General features: G+C 39.2%; 1 protein-coding gene across 5 annotated transcripts in view; it reads right to left on the reverse strand.

Annotated features, from left to right (window-relative positions):
* CCDC88C (coiled-coil domain containing 88C) overlaps positions 1-23,553 on the reverse strand; it is a 97,857-nt gene that overhangs the window by 51,149 nt on the left and 23,155 nt on the right. For all 5 annotated transcript variants that reach the window (XM_062576125.1, XM_062576124.1, XM_062576126.1 and 2 more), the window contains exon 4: positions 4,317-4,386. In XM_062576125.1, the coding sequence (XP_062432109.1) occupies positions 4,317-4,386 (70 nt within the window). The remainder of the gene's footprint in view (positions 1-4,316; positions 4,387-23,553) is intronic.

The raw sequence follows: 23,553 nt of genomic DNA on the forward strand, positions 1-23,553 counted from the left end.
TTGCATGCCGCAACCAGTGGACCTGTGGAGCAGGTGGGAAGTGGTGAAGCACACAAGCACTGTTTCTCTCCAACTGTAACAACACCCTGAAAAAAGCTTGAATTCCAGATTTGCATTATTGAGGTAGTGCTTTGTCATTAACTTTATATTTTAATGAAACTTTGTGTCTCTGGAGGCTTATGAAACAAAATAAGGAAGGAAACCAGGCATGAAAAGATACCCCAGTGGGAGCCTACATCTTTTATGATTTTAATAAAAACAGTTTCTATAGGCTTTTATTAGCAGGGATTTGGGGCTCAGTCATACACAAACTTAACTTGTAATTTGAAAGAGGTATTAAAAAAAGTTAAAGTCCCAGGGACAGCGAGTGGGGTAGGAACTATGACTGTTTCAAAAGATTAACTACCATTGCTTTCCAAGTACACTCAGCAGCTGAGTTAAACTAGGGTGCCTGGAAACTGAGAAATTAAATAATGTCTCTAAATAGAGGTTCAGGACTGTTGCTGTTTATTGATATTCCTTGCATAGGCACATGAATTAATCTAACCATTTTTAAGGCATGCTAAAAACAAAGGAAGGTATAAAAGATGATACCAAGGAAACGTACACATGATCAATATGCTGATGATTCTCAAATTGAGCAGAGCAAGATTTGTGGTGCAGTCCTGGATTGGAAGGATTGTTCAGTAAGACTTGCTATGGAAGACAACAACAGAAAGGGAATTTAACAGTAGTAGACGTCTACTGTACAGTGCAGTGAAGAGAATAAATCCTATAATATTAGCAGCATTGCTCTGCAAGTCTGCTTCTTGCAGCAGTATCCTAAGTTCTTTAATTAAACTTTCAGGTTTCTTTACTGCTCCCTACACTCCAGATTATTCACAGATTATTTTTACAACTTTTATGCTCATGGCCAAATGAACTGTAAGAAAAGTTGCCACAGCCTAAAATAAAATGATTTAGAGGTCATGAAAGCAGGTAAAGCTCCTAAATCCAGCAGACATGTGCCATCTCCTATGCAAAAGCCCTATTGTCGTGGCATTTTTAATAGTGGCAGCTCTGTTTTTGCAATAGTCTCATATTCAAAGTACAGCCCTAGAAGCCCTCAGTAGTCCAAAATATCAAGTGACAAGTGTAAGCTAAATAGCAAGAGCAGTATTCTCAGCTTTAGAGCTATTCAGTTATAATTTAATACACAATGATTTTTGGCAATGTTTCAGAGGACAAAGTAAAATTTGCAGACTGAACTGGCAAACAGACCACTCAAACATCATGCAAAGCTATTACTAGGAATAAGTCACCCAGATGCACTGTATAACAATTTAATTGAGTGATCTAATAACTCTCTGATCTGGGATCTGTGGAGTTAATACAGAACTTAGGAGCCTTCTGAGTTCAAAGAGTACAAAGCAATACTCCATTTGTTCTAGGAATATGACCATGGGATGATTTCTTCTCCTCCCTCTGGTAAAGAAGGGTCTTTCATTCAGAGAAATTACCTACAATATAGGGAAGGCAAAAGCCTTCCCATCTACTTCCATCCCAGCCACTTAGACCATCTGCACACACCTCCCTCACCTTCTCCAGTATCTATTACTGTTTATGTTCCTTTGTCCAGCACTGTCTTTGCAGCTACTTCCTCCAAGACCTTCTCCCTTCTCAATCTCTGTCCTGTACTGGACCAATGACAGAAAGGAGGAGGAGGCTTCTCTACTGCTCTTGCCACTTTTAAACACTTACCCCTTAATTAATGTCTCATATCTTCTCCCCATATTGCTGTACCCCCAGCCCTCTCATTTTCCATGAGTTTTCCATGGGGCTTCTCTGTATTCATGCCAAAAGCACCACTTTCCATGCTGATGACTGCTTTGTCCTCATACCTCTATTTGGCCTGCAGTCCTCCTTTAGCTCCTTTAGCTCTCTCACAGTTAGAGAGAATCTCTCATTTCACTTTCCCCTCTTCCCTGAGTGCTGCTGCCTTCCTCCCACACTTCTCTGTACGGCACTCAGCAAAAAAACCACATCAATCTGACAATTATCTGGTCATCACTCACCTGCCACATGGGTTCTCCCTTCGTTCAACTTTTAAGAATTCCTTTCTATCCATTTGGCTATCATCTTAGCCCTCTCCTGCCTGCTCTCTCTTTCCAGGCTTTGTCAGACATCAGCCAGATTCTTCTTCCTGAAACTGCTAGTTCTCTACTTCTTCAACAATTTCTTCAGCACTTCTTAGCAGTGATCGTTTACCTAAAGTAAGATCAAGAAGAGCTCTTCTTGAAGTCTTGTGCTCAGACGCTCTCCTCCTTGAGTATGCTCTCTGGAGCAAGTACAATCTTAACTCTATCTCTGTGCACCACCTACCTCTGCAGTGTCTACGCTGTGACCGATTCTCAAAAGCATTCCATAATATGCCTAAACAAGAACTTCACACTTTTCTTATACACACATACCCCATCATTTTCCATCATCCACCTATTCCACTTTTGTGCTATTTAACATCTTTTCCCACATGTTCTGATGAATGTTGGCAATATGTCAACAACTTAAAATATACACAATGAAAATGTTGCATTTCAAAAGATGTCAGTAAAATGATGCAGAAGTCTGGTTTTAATCAGAGGAGTTAGTAGATAAGAACACATGGGTGACAATATCCTCCCTACAAGAAACATGTCAGGTGCTTTCTTGAAAGAAAGAATGAGATCGATTTGACATGCTGTCAGAAAGCAACAAGTCACAGGATTCTCAGAGCAATGGTTAGTGTTTTAGTGAGAAATTATACACAATTGCAGGACAGCTTTTAAGTGTGCAAGCTCCTCAGGAACCAATGCTGTGACTCCTGCAGTATGAGATTTCTGTCAGCTGTCATTCAGGAACAGCCAGGACAAAAAGCCAGACAGCCTTTTACACTGATGCGAGCCAGCAGAAAAATTGCCTGGTTGCCCCAGATACCACTATTCACTGGCATTCGTAATGCTTGCAGTCCAGGCTCTGCCCATTGCCCATATGCCTGAGAGTGACAGCTCTTGAATTTCTTTCCCCTCCTCTTAGCCATTCCAGTAGCCTGTAATGGAGAATTCGTGCTGGCAGTACAGACTTCACTCTGCTAGCTGAATAAGTGAACATCTTGCCCTCAGCTGGATTTTACTACAAAGGTATTAAGTCGGAATCTCAGTGATCCAACATCTTCAGGTTTACATCCTTGTCTTATATAAACCCTTTATGACATACAGACACTACACTACCGCTGCTAAGAACAGCAAAGGCAAGTCTTCTGCCAAGGTCTCTGCCATTTGTTACCACATCATCCTCTATCACTGCTGATCCAGTTCACCTAGTTTTTCTTCACCGGTAAAAACAAATTTACTGCCCTAGGCACTAGGCGTGGGGATATGATAGAGATGAAATGGGTTTGCAAAGTAGTAAATATCTCAATCCCAAACACTTCATTTTAACCCTCCCACCAAAGACATGAAAAACTTGACATAAGCTCATCCATCCCCAAGTAATTGTTGATAGGGTACCCTCTGTGACAGATATGTTCTTGCCCAGAAAAAACAACTAGACAGCTGCTTTTCTCCTCCATCCATTCTCTGCCACCATTTCTCTAAGACATTACAGAGGTATTTTTCTCTCTAGCTTTGTATTTTTTCCTGCTCGTGCTTCATTTGCAATAGTTTCCTCACGCTGCAGGACAACACCCCTTGTAGCACGTAACTCTACAAACAGCCTTTGCTGGTGTGCACATATTGCCATAACTGAACTAATTAGATGGGTACACAGAACAAAAAAACTGAAGGACAAACTATTCTCCTATGGCAGACATACCCTGGGTCATCTTGAAGCAGGGAAGGAAGAAAACTTTCACACCAGCAGTTGCTGCTCTGGCTCTGCCAAGAGGAGCGCGTACATACAGGGCCACCTTTCTATGACAAAGATTGAGGTATGTACAAAGAGAGAAACTGAGGCACAAACAACTCCCAGCTGGGCTGGAATTGTTCCTCTCTAACACTGAGTAAGTCACTTAAACAGACTCTCTCAGAGCTAATTTACTATTGCACGTCTGTATATATAAACATAACACATGCATCCACACACATATCAGATATTATATATACATACCTACATAAGCAAATAAGCAGTATACATTACTTGTATTTAACAGACAGACTCTGTGATACTCTAAAATATTTGTAGTTTGGTCAAGTACAAGCATGTATAGTTTGGTTAAAAGCACATTTGTTATTTAAGAAAATAAAATAAATACAAATTTTGCTTAGCATTTAACAGCAGGGGGAAGAACTCAAACTACTCACCAGAAAGAGGATCTTTGCCAATCATTAAAACATTTGGTAAATTCATTACAATCAGCTGCTGGAGGACCTCCTAAACAAAAGAGAACATTAAGCAGAGTTCAGTGCGAAGGAATCCCAATCAATCACATCACAAAGAATACAGAGCTCCATCGATTACCAAGCCTTTAACATACTGGCAGTTCAGAGGTCACAAGAGGAAACCCCACTTCAGAGAGAAATCACTATTTGAAGATGGCATCAAGTTGCAGAGCTAACATACACCGATCGCCTCCTTTAACAATAGCTGGTATAGAACTTATAGGGTCCCACGGTACTAATCAAAATAAATGCACAGCCATGCCAGGGTACTCCCATTAGTCATGCCTTTTCCGCAGACATGACCTATATTCATTTGATGTTCAACATACAGCAGTTGTCATGTTTCAGGGCTTACAAAGGTAGCGGGTTCATCAAAGGTACCTAAGCCAGTCTGTGAAGTTTGAGTAATTCAAATAATTGGTCCAATTATTTCATGAGTCTGAAATTTTAATGATGGGCAGGGGAAGGGAGGGGAGAGGAAAGGGGGGAGCACTGAAAAGATATCTACATCTACACTACTCTGAGAAACTGGGTTTGAAGTTCCAGATTTACTTTTGGTTTTAATGGAGAAGAAAGCACATATGTTTAAGTTATGTCATGAACCTCATTCAAATGTGTTTTTTTTTTGTTTGTTTGTTTGTTTTACTTTGGGGGGGACAAAGGAAGGGAGGTACATTGCTCAGTCAGGTTTAACACTTAAATGTCAGCTGCCTGAAGCTGCACTAAAATGTCTGAATGAGCTTACAGGACAGGGAATGCTGGAAGCCCTGGGGCAGGCAAATGCTCAAAGGTGGACAAACAGACTGTAAAGGAGCCTGTGTACAGTAATGTGTTTTGCCATGCACCCAAGTCATTTTCTGTAACAGAGCACAGGAGTACGACTACTAGCTTCAACCAGCAGTTACTAGCACTCACATATGATGATCTGAATAAAACATTACGTAGGCAGGTATTTTATTTCACCAACAAAAGTTTAAGAGGAAAATGGTTATGTGATTAAAGCCCTGTGCAAGTCCCACATAAAACTACCAAATGTTTGGCAGGTGCCTTTTCCCTGCTTGTCTCCATTTCCCAGACCACCTCTAGGCCATCAGGAGGGCACAGGCATTAATACTCATAGGGTATTCAGAGCCAGAGGAAAAAATACTGTAACCAAGCACTAAATAAAGCAACACAATTCCTGAAACAATCACCTATTCACTGAAACACTTCCTCTGTGAGTTACCAGATTGTTATTTCTCTACTTTCAAAGTCACCACAGAAAAGTTAAACCTGATAGAAAGAGGAAATATTTCAGTGAGCGTGCAATATTTGATAAGTAATCAGCATGGATGTTTGAAGAACTATTACGGATGTAACACATTTCATACTTTTTTTCTGATTCATATTTGGAACACACTAATCAGCAGTATGTTTCTGGATAAAGTAGAAATAGCTCAATGTCAGAGCTGACGGGTTTTTTTGGGGGTGCCATTAAGAACAGAGGCTCTAAAAATATCTATGCAATGCAAAGTTTGGCTAGTGAGGACTAACCATTTGCAGAGTCATCAGCCAAATGCATTTTATGGTTTGGACATTCAAGCCATGTTAAACAAGTTTGTTTGCATCTGCTCCCCAACAGGTGCAATACGTATTGGATTTCACAGGACATGACTAGGCTGCAGTAGCCACTATGACAATGCATTGGGGCACTGCAGCTATAAACAAAAACTTTTCAGAATCTTCATATTACAAACTATCAAGCTTTGATTAGTGATGGCCATCGTGTAAAAACAAAATAAAACAAAACAAAAAAAACCCTCACCAACACACACCCTATTTTTAGCCTCCCAATGCACACAGTGGCACTGAGGCAGGAATGCATAAGGAATTCTTGTTGTTTTTGTGTAATCATCAGACCTCTAGTTATCTAACTGGCAGACACAAAAGACATTACAGCTAACCTTTACGTTGCTAACATTCCTGTGCATTCTCTCCGTAAAACTGAGTATACTTTCCAACACATCCATGACTGAATGCCCTTGCAGTTGTTTATGTTTATTCTTAGTCTGGCAAGAATCTGATAGTCACCAATTACAAGCAGAAACAGACCTGATCAGTGAGGACTGATCTCTGAATTCAGATGAAAAGACCCAAACTGTTTTAAGAGGTAATACTCAGATCTATTTTTTAAGTAAATTATTTAAACAGATGCTTTACAGTGCTAAATGCCTTAACCTCAGATTGTTATTATGATAATATCTAGCCACTATGTAGCATAGCTCATCACTAGATCTACAAGTGCTTTATAAAAGAAGGTCAATATCATTATATCGTTATTTTTCAAGATTAAGAAAGTGTGTCACAGAAATAGTTACTTCAGTTTATTAAACTAACCTTTATCAACTGAGACATACCAGTAAACCATTCAATCACTCAGCTATAAGCATGAGGGGAAATGTATTAGCTGAAAGCTCATACATTGATATTTGAGCTGATTAATTTTACCTCAGCTTTTGTACAGACTAAAAACAGTCAAGTTAATAGGGCTCAGCTGACATGTGGTCATGTCAGCTAGGATAATGTGACTGCATCTCTGAACCACTGCTTAAGCTCCCTACATCTGGGCATATAACCAAAGTCCCTTCCTCCTAACAGCAAATAAGCAATTCTTCAGCTTCTATCCACTTGTCAATATTTCCTTGTTTTCCTCAGCTAAAACATCAGTAATTCATCCAGTCAGATGCATGGTTTACTTAACCCTACTGCCAAACTCTCTATGCTGCAGGGTCAGTACTGGTATGTTAAACATACAGAGTAATTCTATTGGACCCAAGTCATGAGAAGAGTAAAGACATTCAGAAATCTAGGATCTAGAACAGTTCTGATTTAACCTCAGATCTCAAACAACTCTCCAAATGACAGTATAGGATGTCAGGTTAACTGCAACACTAACTCACAGATATGCAACTATGATGCTGTGCTTCAGTCTGGCTTCTCTGCTCCCTTCACACTTACCATCCCTCTTGGAAAATCCTGCAAAGTCTACTTGGGCTTTAGCCCACTACAGCTGGGCTCTTTAGAGGCTGGAATCCTCACCAAGGATTAAACAATTCCACAGACCAAACTGGCTTTCAAATTACAGCTACACTAGGCATTAGTTCAATCTGGACCTGCAACTGGGGCCCAGTCAGCAAATCGTAAATAAAATGAAGCATTTTCCCACAATAGAAGCAAGCTATTGTATTATATAAAAAGATGCTGTTATGCTTGGAATTAAACATAGCTTTGAAACATAACAGTGAGTAAGAAACGGTGCACGTTTGTTCTTCTCCCGCAGAAGAACAGCATGGCTCAGGGCAGCACAGGCAGGCAGAGTAAAGCAAGGTTTGCAAATGCCTTCAACAGCCCACAAAACCCCAAAGAACTCCAGAGAGCAGCTATACAAGCAAAAATTCTGATTTCTCCTATGAGACACCTTTAAATCATTTTGTAAAAACTAAAATAGTAAAGATTAAAGCAACAACATACAATAACAATTTCCTTAATTATCAAAACAATTAGGTTTTGAGCAGTCAGCTTTACACCTAGGCCAATAACCAACTAAGCAACCAGAAACTGCAAGCCAGGAATCATCTCACACAGACTACTGCTTACAGTGTTTTTACTGCTGCTAATGAGCTTTCCACAAGAAAATAATTTTGACACCAGTAGTCTTCTTTTATGGATCCAGTTCAAAATTGCTTACTATGAGGCTTAAGTGCAGTTTCTATAGGCGCCTGAAATTCTCCCCTTCCCAAGATCAGAATATTTTAGGGATGCACACTTTGACAAAAGTCTCAGCTCTTCCGTTAGCAGTAGGGGGAAGGGGGTGAGAATACAAGCTTCTAGGTAGCAGACATCATTAAATGCAAATATTAGTGACCAAACCTTATACTACTCAAGCCAGACCGGAACTCTGTGCATAAAGGCCAGCCACAAAGGTTTCTGCATGCAGATACGTGCCCCATTTCAAGAGGGAGCACTTTCTAAGTGAAGGTCAAATTAAGTGTTCAGTGCTTGCTCTCTCTCTATGCTGTGCACAGGATATGAAGCATGCTAAGACAACTGGCAGATGGGAGCAGTAAAAGGGCAAATTGCTTAAGCTAGAGGTAAAGTTTGCTCAAAACAGCCAGGCATTCCAAGACTAGCACCCCAAGGACTCAAAAATATAATCAAGTTACCTAGAAATCATGAAGTTAGATATACCTAAATAAATAAGTGCTGTGTTCTTAGTAGCCTTCTGGCGTCTGAGCCCTTGGTGTGCATTTGCTCTACATTTGCAAGCTCTCTGCAATCACTCTGCTAAGAAAGGAGCTTAAAAAACAAAACAAAAAAACCCCACACCACCACCACACCCCCCCCACAACCCTCCCACATTGATTCTAGCGGCTAAGGGCTTTAGGAAAATCAAGACACATAGGAGATTCAGGATATAATTATGAGCACTGAGTTAAGTGCTTAGGCTTACTAAGAGCTGAAATAAATGTATTGTAGCTACCTTACTCAGTCTAAGAATTTCTGGGAGCAGAATGTGTTTTACATATTTTTTTTTTTTTAATCCTTCCAAGATGACACACAGAGGATATTCAGTGTCTACCCTGGATAATCATTACAGATGCAATGGCACTTCTCAGTGTTAAGTCACCACTGTCATATATTAGTATTTTATATTCTAACAGAGTAAACGGACCCCTTGCAAGTTTGTAGGAAAGTCTCCTGGGACTATATTACCCTTTTATACAACCGCTTCTTAAAAATACCTGTGAAACAGCATGGAAGAAAATGGTCTCTGGTAATTAGTCTTGGCAGCACTTTTAACAGTAAGTGTGTCAATGGCTCCAGCAAAGACTGCATTCCTAGGAAAGAAGTAGGTAAGGCTGCCTTATCTATAGCTGACGGACTAGGTAAATACATGCTTTACACAAAAACCTTCCCCGGCATCACAGTAAAGGACAGTGTTAAGGTAAAGTAACTACTAGCTTCTCCTATGGAATTAAATTAACCTCTGCCTGAATCCTAAACACGAAAGTAAGTACTGAATAAATTATGCAAGAAGAATGGCAGCCTACTGGCCATTGTAATTCAACACTCGAGCCAAGCAATTCCATTTAAGCATACGGCTTGGCTATAAAATGCTAATTGCCCAGCTGACTGGAAGCCAAATGGTGCTTTCCCAATTACAATGGCCAGGAGGAAAAACCATCACTAGCTTTATTTAAACAATAAAGAGCAAACACTACCTACCCAGAGAATCTGGCTTAAATTTCAACAGCAATTCAGACCAAAGGAGGGCAAAAGTTCAGCAGTCATACCTGTGCACCACAGTCAACATATTTCTCCAATAATCTTGATAAATAACTGCACCCACAAACATTTCTTGGAGTGGGATGTATTTGCGAAAGGAGACACTATATGTGTAGACAAATTCTCAGTGGGAGTTGGTACTTAAGAACTCTATTGAGGTGGCTGTAGTCCTGGCCATCTGCACCAGTTCAGATCCTCCCAGCCGCAGCAGGAGATGGCAGCTTTGTTCCCAAAGTGTCCCCCAAAAACACTAAAACCACCATAGGATGGGAACTGCATTTACTAGGCAAGATTCTCTCCAAGTCAGAGAGAGAGAACTGGATTCAAGGTTTTCTGGAATTAAAATTCAGAAAGTTAAAGTTATTTGCCTCTAAAGAAGAGGGAAAGTTTGATAAGCAGTTTTTAAACAATAAACCATATTGAGAAGAGCAAATTGGAGGAAAAAATGCAAATATAATTTTTAAAGTTTCCATTTTTCTTTTACGTATCAACACAGACGGTCATTCTACAGCCTTCAATGAGGTGGTTATGTTTAAATATATATATATATGTATGTATGTACACACACACATATATACACACACACATACATATATATATGTGTGTATATGTATATATATATATATGTATATAGCCTTCCAAGGTATATATACATCTTTTTAAAAGATTTATTTCACTATAATTATCTCACTTATTAAAGGTATCAGGGAAATAAGATTCTACAGACTATATGACAGGGTCTCATAAAAGATCAGACAAGTTATTGCAGGCTAATGACAAGGAAATAAAACAAACAGATCTTTCACTGACATGTTTTCCACGTACATCTTACCATGTGAGCACACCTGATGACACTATTTATGTATGACTCAGTACTTGTTTCCCAGCCAAAACATTATATACACAACAAAATTTAAGAATTCTGCTCATCTCTGCACCAATAGTATTTGTTATGTGATAAACTAGAGGATTATCCACTGTTAAAGGCTTTTTTTTAAAAAAAAAAAAAAAAAAAAAAAAAAAAAAAAAAAAAAAAAAAAAAAAAAAAAAAGCAAATTACAAAGCACACTTCCAAAGACCCTTCAAGTGGAAATCCAAAGGTCACTAAAATAACTGTTGCTTTATCTGCTGAAAATAATCAGTCCTGACAATCACAGGCTGGAATCTTGACAGGAGGGGACGTGAAGGAACCGTGTCTAGTCTTTACCATTCTCAGCATGCGTAGAGTCCACATAGCTAACCAAATGATGGGAAGACACATCAAACAAAGGAAGGATCAGGTTTTATTCAAAAAATTGTGCAAGTCAGACAGCACACAATAGGATATCATACAAAAAAAAAAGTACAGACACGATCATCCACTAATCCTTAGATCAAGTATTATCGCAGCTCAGGTTTTGCTATTTACATCCCAGTCAGGAGCAAAACCTCATCTGCTACAAGCTGCACAAATACACAGTAAGACAGCCCTAGAAGAGTGTGCTAGTCATAAATACACAAGCCATCAATGGGCAAACGAGAACATAATAGGCAATGGAGGCAGGAAATGAAAGTAAGACCCCATGGTTATAGTGTGATCCACTATGCACTCTTTCATGGCTTTATAAACTGGTTAATCAACTGATTCAGACTGGCATAGGACAAAAATCACTCCAGACAGTAGAGTTCAAGGCAAGTCCTGATAAGGGCATTAGCTTTAAGATGAATTCAAGCTCTTTATAGCACACATTGTTTTCATCTCACAACAAAAGCTCTCTGTTTAAATAAAGGGGTGTGTGTGTGCATATATATATGTATGCATGTACATATACACACATATATATGTATATATACACATACACACACAGGTATGTATTTTAGGACAATTTCTTTTACTTTAAGCCTAGTAGAATATACTATGTACAAGTCCCCCCCCCCAAGCACACAACTGTGTAGGAAATAACGTATTTCGCTTGATTAAAAACAAAAATGTACATTCACTTCTAAAATACGACACAAAACATTTAATAGCTACATAGCAGCAGATTTCCTTGCTTAGTCCCACTGACTCCAAGGTGAATCATTTATTTTAACGTAACACATTTCTGCAGTTGTGTCTAGTGGCAACACTGATTTGACCCAGAAAGGAGAAAATCCAATTGTGGAACACTAGGTCCTCCAGCTTGTATTGCCAGCAGCACCTTTTACTAATTTTACTTACTCACTGAAAATAAAAAGCCAATTGATTTATCCTCAACTTCCCTCTCCAAATCACGTGCAAGTGGCTTCACACGTATGTAATAGCATCCAGACAAATTACTCTTGACTTGTATTTATTTCTACCTTAGAGCTGTCCTAGGGTGGTTTATGCAGTAACAGAGAATAAGTAGTACGTTGTGTTAAAAGCCTGTCACTTAAAATTACACACACAACCAGCTAAAATGAAATCCATCTGTTCAACATGCTTCCAGCTAATCTATCGTGGTCTCAAAGGACCGTAATAATTTAGCCTAACACAGATGAAAAGGAAACACCACAGATCATCAGAACAAACCCAAAGTGCTTCTAAAATCTCTGAAACTCAGCACCAAGCAGTCACTTATAATAAAACCAAAAAGTTTTCCCATACACAATTTGAGTATATTTTGCTGAGATAACAAAGCCAAAAGCTGTTACATCAAGTCTGTAAACTGAGCAAATACATTTCAGCTTTTAACACTGAAGCCTGATAACAAATTATGTCAGCCAATATACAAAGCTTCCAGAGTAATGAAAACTCAGTATTAAAATAGAACTTGCTCATCGAGAAACAAACATCAACCCAATAAATGGATTTCTATGAGGATGACATCTAAAATGTATTTGCTACCATTTCTCTTAATGCAATTGTTTTAAAAACTTGATTTTTAAGGTGTTTATAGGGAACACAATAAATGCCTAATTGGGCACAGGATACTAGCTCATATAAAAATGCACTGAATCTGGTAACAAAATTTTTATACAGTCAGAAAGAAAAAAGAAGCTTGAGGCAGGCATCCCAGTGAGTTGTGGAATTGACTTAGAGGTTTGGAGTTAAAGATCTACATAGCAACTTCAACACTGTAATTTGAGCCCCAGGCCCAGAAAAAGCACCAAGGGCAGCTCTAAAGGAGCAGCCCATGCTGAAATCACAATCATAATGCAACACCTGAAAAAACTAGCAGCCTGAAGTACAAGAACAGAAAGGAGTTAGAGACAGGAAGAAACAGGAATAGAGATCATACATCACAGCAATATTACTTTCCCCGAAGATGAATAAGAAGAAGCTGTGTAGTAAAAAATCAAACCAAAAGTATATCCACTTCGCACTTGTGTTAGTCTCATCAAATTACTAGTGTAATGCTGTTTGAAAGACAATGATATATTTGGCAGAAAATTCTGCAAAACAAGCTTTTTAATCCCAAAAGGAACAGACAGGCATTTGTAACAAGAACCATTTCCAGATTTTCTAGTATCAGCACTGGAAAGTCAGTTCCCACTATCTATGAGGTTTGAATAACAAAATAAGTCTGTGAAACAAAAAACAACCAACCCAATCAACCGAAAAGATTAAAGTAGAAAGGGTTTCTAACCAAAAGCTGGGGACAAGAATGGAACAGGTAAAGGTTTGTTTCAGGATTTCTAATGAATTACATGTTATGAATAATAGCTTAGTAGGAAAGGCCTGCAGCAGATGCAATCAAGTTTAGTGTGGACATATGAGCCAAATTTCAGTGACCAAGTGTAAGAGAAGCCAAACAAACATCCAGATTGGTTATTACAAATCTGATCCTCTGTCCTATTTGCGGCAGAAACTCACTACCCATTAGTCCCCTCAAACCACGCTGCTTTACTCTGCCACTCCTTTTCATGCTGAATAACACCCTACTTTCTCAGTAGCCATCTTTATTACAGTGGGGTCAATTCGTAGAGGGAAGTATTTTTCATCATTAGGAAAAGGTGCCAGGTCTGGTCATCCAAACATCCTCATAGCTGCTCAAACGTAAGGTGGTTAAACACTTACCGACAAGCACAGAAGTGCTTGGTCTTTCCAGGATAATACTCCTTGAATAAATGAAAGTTCATTCCTGTCACACTGGTAAACTGTTTTGAGAAACTTGAATGGATGATACTGAAGAAATGCAGAAATGATGCATAGAAACTGAGGAACAGTAAGCGTACGGACCACATTCAGTCAGTACTGATCTAGAGGGATTTCATGGGTAAAATATCTAGGTTGTAGGTTAACAAAATAGGTTAATGCTGTTCATGTTGAAATACATAGTCACTCAGCCTAATTCAGATAAAATGGCAATCACAACAATTGTTTTCCTCTGGTGAAGAAAAGAGTTGTGACAGTAGCTGAGGGTTACCACAGAGATAACTGAGCAACCGGTCTGTTAACACTTTCTACTCTGCTCTTCCCCACTCCCCTCAAAACAAAAATAAATGTAAAGAAAAAAATGTTTAATTATGTTTCTTTTCCAAAAGTATATTTAAAGACTTTAGCATCAGTTCCCAACATGCACAAAATCTCATTGGTTTGGGGCAGCTTATGCTAGTAACCTAACATTAATTCACTTTACAATGTTTCAGAAAGCACGCGAACAGTCACTGTGCCAAATGGCTTACTGTCCAACTCCAACACAGGACAGCAGCACCTGCAAGAGAGAGGCCATTGCAGGATTTGCTGACAGCAGTGCAAAGGTCCACGCCGGGTTTACAGAAGATGCCTGAAAGGAAGAACAAGAGGGTATGGGACAAGTTATCCCAACCTAACCAGATGTAAAGATGGCATGAGACAACTTAGTGGTTCAGAAAAGGGCAGAGAGGGAAAAAAAAGGCCTTTCTATTGATAACATCTGCAGAATAAAAACAACCACCACCACCAAGAAGCTCATACACACTACTCTTCCAATCAAATGTGTTTATTTCCTTATTTATCTCTTTCTACAACCTGACATTCTCATTACCATGAGCTCTCAGTTGCAGGCGTACTCCGGTTACCAAGCAGTTACCAAGAGCACTAAAACATCAAATACTAATAACGTAAGGAGGGAGAGTCTTCCCTCTCACAGTTCAAGTACACTCTTGTCAAATGCCCCTGGAGAACTGTAAGGGATATTGCTGCAGGTTAATGTTACAAGCTTTCCAACTACTTCAAAGTAGGAAAATTTATATTTAGTATGAGCACCATAATTTATTATTGCATTTCCAGTATCATCTAATTTACTGGATACTGGAAACTCCTACAAACATTCAGACACATTCAGACAGTCCCTAAGCCAGGAGATTTGCCACTGCAGCAAGTCTGCAGTTTTTTTCTTAAGGTGGACATAAGCAGGAGTTCCAGGTCAGAGACCACATGGCACTTCTGTGCACAGTGTACAAAGGTGTTTCTCTTAATAGCAAGTAGATTGCCATAGGCAGGTAACGGGCAAGGAATTTCAGAGGCCTGTAATGTTTTTTTTATTGTATAGATGGAAAAGAAAGCAAGTTTCATATGTGGCTTACCCAAGAACTCTATGAAAAAGAAAATACTCCTAGCACTCACTGTATTAATTGACAGTTTTACCCTTCAGACTGTGCTGCAATTGTATTACTGTAAAAGAAAAGAAAAATAAAAGACAAGACCACAAAATAATGGCAGTAAAAACTATACTGACTAAAAAACAAAAGGGAAGTAAGAGGGCATGGATGCAATGCTCTTGGAAAACGTCTCTGGGTCTCCCATCGCTCCCCATCTGTATTTTCTACGCTCATCTGCTGTCAACAGCAAAAAACCTCTGTCTGCAGCCACTGTGTACCCTCGGAGGAGGGAATACTTACCTACATATACAGTCACTTACAATTGACACTTGGCTATTCAGTTTACAGCCAATAGTTTGCATTTTGGCAAAGCAGAACCAAGTGAAACCCACAGGCAATGATCAGGTCAGACTGCCAAGAGAACAGATTCCTCCTTCTCCCAACTTGTTGCCATCAAGGAAGTTGAAAAACAAGCCTCTCTCCTGGTCCCACTCCAAGGAGACCTTTCACTGGCATCTGTTCACTTTGCTCACTGCCAGCCTCAAGTTACCATGACAAAAAGCACTGGTGCTTCACCACGAAGAGCCCTTAGCAGCCACTAAATGCAGGTAGGGTCCAACAGGATACCTGGGGCAGCACAGGCCTGTGCTGAGTGCTGCCTTGTCCTCTTCCACTGGTTACCTTCTCCTTTTTGGGGGAATCATGTAATAAAAAAATAGCTACACTTTAGACTGTTTGACAGCCTACAGTCAAACCATTAAAAAAAATCATTAGCAGTTTAGCATTTTGGTTTCTTATCTGAGTTAGTTTGGGAACTAGCAGCTACAAGCTGGTACTAAAATTGTGGGGAAAAACGATCTTTGTAAATGCTGAGCTTTGGACTGCTGTTTTCTGACTGCTCAAACTAAAACTTGGTGTAAACAGGTGATACTGCATTGACATCACACAATGTTTGGATTTAGACCCAGGTGTTAGCAGCCACTTCGTGACATCTCAAACATGTCTGCAGCAAAATGTCATGTTTGAAAATGTGTTGGTGAGCAAAGATGATGACTTGTCTAAAATAAACAATCAGCTCTGACATGCTGCGTTCTCAGGAATCTCTTTCTACAGGCCCATCTTTAATGCAGCCAGCACCACTGATGCTCCAGCAACTTACAAAAAACCCATCCATCTGAAATACTCTTCTTCATTTCTGCTATCCCTCAAAGGAAATTAAGGGAAAACAGACAATAAGAATTTGTAGAAGTGTTAATTTTTAAGGACAAAATGTTAATATTCTATGAGGCATGCTATGAGATAACTGCAGTCATCAATTTGTCTTTTTTGTTAGCCTGTTGCCTGGCCTTAACAGAAATGAACTGCATTTCTTGTGGATTAACCCACTAAAAAGTATACCTGCCTCTTCTCTCACCTGCTACTCCGGAATTATCACATCTGCTTGAGCCTGAGACAAGTAAAATTCTTCTAGAAACATCATTAGATTTTCTATACATACAATTGTCCTAGATTTAAGCGCTTAGAAAGAATTGTGCAATTCTGGAATGAGAGAATTAGGAGTTTCACCCTCACACCACATAGCAACAACTTGGTTTCTGAAACATGAAGTCAGAAGTCCACAAAAGTCCCCAACTAAAGAAAGAAATGCGACACTTCATGTTCTCAATAACAATTAATCTTCAAGGGTCAGACAACCTCAATTATTCAAAGGCTGAGAAGCTGCAGGAAAAAAAAAAAAAAGAAAAGAATTGCTGCAACATGTGGGTGTGAGAGAGACATCAAGAAAACACACTCAGGCATTTTGAACACATAGGGGAATACACAGTATGAGGTGCTGTGGTACGTTAAACTGTAATTAATACCAGCAATGATAAAATCCTTTTCTGTGAGGGATTCATTCATCCATTTTCCATGCATTCACAAAACACTCAGTCTCCTTCCACACTGTATTCCATGTATGTGTAAGAGAAAAAATTAACCCACTTAAGCCATAACGATTATGTAATTAGTAGTTGATGTAACAGCAAAGGAAATATTACATATTCAAAACAAAAGAAGTTACAACCAAAGGAAGGGGGAAAAAAAGGAAAAAAAAAAAAAAGGGAAAAATTGTCAATAGCTGCCACAATTCATGACTATACACAGAGAAGAAAATACCCACTATTTAAAATGTCCCTGTGTGATAGCTGCTAGGTAAAAATTTATCAATGGTAACCCAACCTATGAATTCATATGTATACATACTCTTTTTCAATTTTCAGTCTTGACAATCCCTAACAGGGTTCTTTTAAATATCTGAAACAACTGATTAGTGCTGCTTAATACAATCTGTGTAATCTACTCCAAATCTTGCAAGTAACTCGTAACTGTTAACATTAATTAACTTCACAGAGCTTTACCCTTTTTGCTCCCCAATCAGCATCACACTCTAGTCCTCAGCCTAACCCTCCTCTTTTATAAGAGCACTAGCAGATAGCTTAGGTACACTTAAGGATTTGGTACCCCAGAAGCACACTGGTGCTTAAGTAATTTATGTGCATTTTTAAAGCAAATCTCTCCCCACTTTTGACTTCTCTTCATCACTACGTGCCAGTAGTTACAACACCCTGAATACGTATAATATTTTGTGATTAACCATGATATTATAAGAAAAAAATGTGAAGGGTGCAGTTGCATCCTAGAAGATCCTTTCTTTGTACCATCTGTCACAGAGACAGAGGTAAGCTGTGTCACTATGCAATTATCAGCATTGATTAAAGATTAACTAATACTCCTGCTATTCCAGTTTTAAGGCTTCTGAGTATTGATTTCCTGTGTCAATAAAGCAGAGTTTCATCTTGTTGTGATGTTTAGTGTTTTCCTGAAAGTGAAGCTCATATTAGGCATGTGTGACAACCTCACCTGTAATTGAAAGGAAAAAGAATTTTGAAGACCTCATGGTTATAGAGGAAACCCTTAAAAAGGCCACAAAGTTTCAAAAACAGGAACCCCCAAACACAGCACTAAACAAAAGGAGCTACCCTAGCTACAAGCAGAAAAAGCAGAAAAGAGTAAGATATGCAGTTTTATGCACACTACTGAAAACCTTTTGCATTACAAGTGTCATTTTTCAATTACACTTCTTAATCCTCAGGGTCCTTTGATGGTGCTCGGAGGTGGCAGGAATATAGGTTCCAGGCGATTTCCAAACTGCCTCATATGTGGATCTTATCCCTTACCTACATTACCAGAGCTCAGGTTTACTATTTAAGCAACATGATCAACGGAAACATAATATGACATATCAAGTGACCTGCGCTCTCTATCATCCAGATCACAGAACAACAGTACAATGTGATGGGATGACCTCTTAGCTAGTTCAGTGAAAAGGGAGGGTAAATCCCCAAAGAAAATGCTTCAGGCAAGAGTGGTTCAAGCCTCAGACTGCAGAGGACAGAACAGCCTTCTAGGTGCTCAGTGTTGGAGGACTTTAAATTTACAAACAGCAACGCTGTGAGACTAAGTAGAATCAAGATGTTTTCACACAGATCCTTGTGTTAAACTAGAAAATTTACATAGTGCTTTCCGAGATGTGCAACACTTGCACCTTTATCAGGAACATGGGTCCTTTAGTCTCAAGAATATACAAATACTTCCTTGGGTACCTCATCATGAATATAAGGATCTAACTTTACACATAGGCTAGTAAGCACATTTAGATTGCAGTTCCCTGTAAAAATAAAGATCTCTAGAATAATAGAAAAAATTACACATTATGCCGAAGTTTGCACTGTTGCCCTAACTACCCAGTAGCACATCTAATGCTAACAGCATTCAAAACATGCAGAACCTCCTTCCCTCCTTAGCATTCTGGAGGAAGTCTGACTCCCAGAGGCAGTCTCAGACAAGATTTTCAGGGGCACTAAAATCAGAGAAACGTGGCATGAGCAACATTATCAACAAAGGAGGGTTTACACCCTTTGCCTCAGTGAATCCCAAAACGTTGGCACAAAGATCCAACTGTCCAAGAGGGTAACAAGAGCAATGCTGAGCCCATTATGAACTCCAACACACTGACAATGTTAAGTGGGGGAGTAAGGATTGCTTTGTTCCGATTTACAAACAGCTTTTCACATAACTCATTAAAACTACTCTGCATCATTGTTTAAATATACTTTGGTGGAGGTGTCGAGTTACTTTGTCAAACCTGTTTTTTGCTGAAAGCATCATAAACTGTTTGACTGATGAATGGCTGATCAGAAACTGGAGCTCTATGGGAATTAGCTCAGTCACTCACCAGAAGAAATCCCACAGTAAAACAAAATATTTGTGTTCTTCAAGCCCACAGTAAGAGGTGACATTTTCAAGAACACATGCTTAAAGTCAGGCATCTAAACTAACAGCCTTACTTTTCAATGCTCAGGAAACATGCAGCTCCCACTATTTTTAAAAAGGATAAGCAGGTATCTAATATCTGGAGGAAATAAAGCGGGGGAGGAGGGGAGGAGCTACAGTGTGGTACCTGAATGTGAATCTGGATGCCCTGACACCTCAGGAACACTAGTTGAATCTCACTATGCCTCTAAACTTCAAACGAGGCTGTAGATTTTTGGCATCTCCACAACATTAGGGCTTCTAATCCAGCTGTAAGTACAGAGTCCTAAAATGAGCCATTTAAGTTCACATTTTTAATCTCAGAACTAAGTAATTTTTATTGATGTTGTACATATATATGTGGGAGATCCGCAAGGCCTCCAAAATTCACTACTGAATGTTAATATACAATACTAAAAAACAGAATTTCCCCTAACTGATCCATGGTCACTGATGTCTATTTCTAAGCACTCACACAGAAAGAGGCATAAACGAAGCTGAAAACAAAGTTTCGTTTCCTGAGTTCAGAGAGTAGATACCTGATTCTTTATGAATTTTGATAGAAAGTCATTCTCATGAGGTAGATGGAAGAGCCCCCTTGCAATTAGCCCAGCATAATGCAGGCAGGAACTAAGTAAACTTCTTCAAATGGTTCTGCCAACACCATTCAGCCCCAAGCTGCAAAACTCCTGTCGTTTCAAACTGCGGGCCTCCAGCGAGCAGCCTGTGGATTATATCAGGCTGGTGTACCACAGGTTTGATACGCGCATAGAGCAGAAGAATGAGACAGAAACCTGCCCACTGGTCAAGTTACATAAGATTTGACATCACGCTGAAAGAAAAAGGCCACTTTGCCACCTATTTGTTCTCTTCCTCGACCCTCATAAACAGAAGATACCTGGTAATATACTACACACACGTTCTACTTCTGCACAGCTCTGAGCGTAACATAAAACACTACGAACACAAGGCAGAACTGACAGCACAATGCAAACACTTCACTTCTAGCGCAGCGGAAGTCTGCGTATCAAAAAAGCAGGTGTGCTGATATCCATAGTTCGGGCACATTTAATCTCTTGTTGATCCCAGTTTGACTTCTGTATCAGAGAGCACGTGGAGCAGTTAGGAAAGATGAATGAGAGCAACTCAAGAGGCATTTTTTTGCACTGACGTAACACCCTTATGTAGCACCCTCATTTTTGAGAAAAGCAGCACAACAGGTTAACAGCTGATGCTCCATTATCACAGAAAACTAGATGAGGTACTGACTCTGCTCTAAGGACATAATTAAGACAAAACCCTTCCTTACAAGCTAGGGCTGTTGTTTCTGTTTTTAAAGCTTGTTCTTCCAAAATGTCTCTCAAGGTGTTAACATCAATTGTAACCCTAGGGTAAAAAGCATCACAGATAACCAAACTTGCGCCAACTTCTGTGCAATTCTGCGTAGGACAGAGACTCAGGGCAGTTCTCCCAGTGAGAGGAAGGCAAGGGCTGCTGTACCAACCAGCAGCCAGCTCAAACACCTCGCTCCACACTCACCCCAGCATGTGCTTGCTCTCAGGTGGGAGACACAGAAGAAAGCAAAGTTACTTTTGTGCAAGAGAGGAAAAAGGACACTGAGCTGCAGAAAGCTAGGGTTTGTTAGTTCCACTGTTCCTAAAATATTTTTTTTATTATTTATTGTTTAAAACAAAGAGGCTTTTGCTAATGATTCAGCTGTAGCCCCTAAACCTTGGGGTCTCCTTGCAGTATCGCAGATGTGAACTTCCTAATTGCATCTTTGGTATATAAAAGCTATGAAATCATCATGAAAAGATGACATGAAAGGCTTTACTACTTGTTCATAAATATGCATGTTAAGAGCCTTCCCTCAGGGAACAAAATTGTATGTTCAAAATATATTTCTGCTCATACGGCTCAAAGCACCAAACAAAATGCTTTGGAAATGAATGACAAAAAAGACAATAGTACAGTACACATCATATGAAACAAATAACAGGTGGCAACCAAAAATGCATTTTTTATGACAGCCTCTTGCTTTATGAATGCTCACAATGCAAAGTTGTTTCTAGTGCTTTGGAACATATAACTCCCTGTTATAGACTAAAAATGTCTCAGCTATACAGAACTAGATGTCTTAGCTCTCTACTGCCTACATGGACATTGTAGGGGCATATTTTTGAGGAAAAAATGTATTTGGCAGTAAAACAACTTTAAATTCTGAACTAATACTTAAAAATTCTTTAATTAATGCTAACACGTACTTTGCGTGTTTTTAATGCATCTGCTTTATTAAATGCACTATTCTTCACATGCATAGAATTAACTGAGGAAGACAGCAGTTCAGTGGTTAATGCAGAAGACAGCATTGGGATTCTCTGGTTGAGACAGGCAGGAAGCACAGACTCGCAACGGTTCTTCAAAGTGAATTACTGCTGTTCTCAAGTTCTTCCTGAAACTCTCTGCATGAAACCCTGTGTCCAAGAATCAGATACTGTTCCATAACAGGAGATACTCCTATACCATAGGTTATTAAAGCACAGTAAGAACCATTTTACTAAGGTTACTTGTCCAGATAAGAGAAAGTTTTTTTGGGGTGGGGATAGTAGTGACAGAGAACAGTTATCTTAAGATATTTAGAAAGCAAGAATACTCTGTAAGGAAAGAAAGCTCAGGCAGTTAATGCAGCCAGGATAATGAGACATGCCTGTATGAGAGTTATAGCATAATAAAATATGTTCAGCTAAACCTGTACCCTGTTCTGTCTCAATAAAAGAGCTCCACTATACTACCTCAAAAGACTGTGGCAGCAATTTAAATGGTTATTCAAGTTTGACCTTCATGCAAAAAGATTCAATGCAAGTGAACATGAAAATAAACGTATTTCTCCTCTCCCCAGCACAGGAAGATTTTCTTGTTAATCACAGAGGCGTCATTCTTCATATTTCAGTCACCACTTTGAAGCTCTGATTCACAGAGGGAGACTTAGGAACACACGGTAGGTTATTACTTTAGCAGGTTGCTTATTTTTGCTATGTATAATACTCCTTATAATTCATAACTGCTTTCTCCCTTGAGGGCATCCAGCATATGTCTTGAGAAGAGAACTGGAATAGACTTGCTCTGAATCTCACAGGAAAATTAACGACTTGCTGTTTAAAGAGGTGAGTAGTAGTAGTTAAACTCTACCCTCTCCTATCTGGTCCTTTAGGAGGACAGTAATTAAAAAGATAATGTATTTTTTTCTCTGCTTAATAACTGTCTAGACAATACTTCGAAAGCAAAAGATGTTTGTCCCTGCAGAGATAATTTTAGGCTACTGTGTATTTAGCACTGTATTGCGTTAGGCAGCCTGGATGTTCTGAAGTCTGTGCATTAGCACAAACTTTTACAGCTTTCAAGTGCCAGGAAACCAGTTCACTCCATTCATCATTTCTCTTTGATACAGCAGCAGTGTGTGCCAGAGATGTGGAACTCAAAAGAGTCTGTATCACATGGGGTGCAGGGTGATTAAACAAAACGGAAGTGTTAAAAAAAAAAAAAAAAAAAAACACTACTACACAAAACTCCCATAAAAAAAAAAAGCTCCTTCCTCTCTCCCCATCCTCACAATAGTAAGTTTAGTGAGTAGATCTCAGTTAACATTTAAGAGCCAAACTCTGCCTTTCCTAAGGCCTTGATGTTTGCATCACTGAGCACAAAAATATTCTACATCCTTTCCAAATTTAAGGCTAGCAAATAGGAGCATAGAATACTCATTTAATAGACCTTTCAGTCCACCCAGTAAAAAAACAACTGCACTAATGTCAGCAGCACTTTTGAACAGTTCTTCAGGTATACAGAATAACTAAATGGCAAGTTATTTGCTAGTTAGCTGGATACACGCAGTATAAGATACAAAAGTATAGTAAGTTCCAGAGTTCATGTATAGAGGCGTTGCCTTGCTGAAGCAGCT

Source organism: Rhea pennata, chromosome 5, assembly GCF_028389875.1.
Source record: "Rhea pennata isolate bPtePen1 chromosome 5, bPtePen1.pri, whole genome shotgun sequence".
NCBI classification, from domain to species: Eukaryota; Metazoa; Chordata; class Aves; order Rheiformes; family Rheidae; genus Rhea; species Rhea pennata.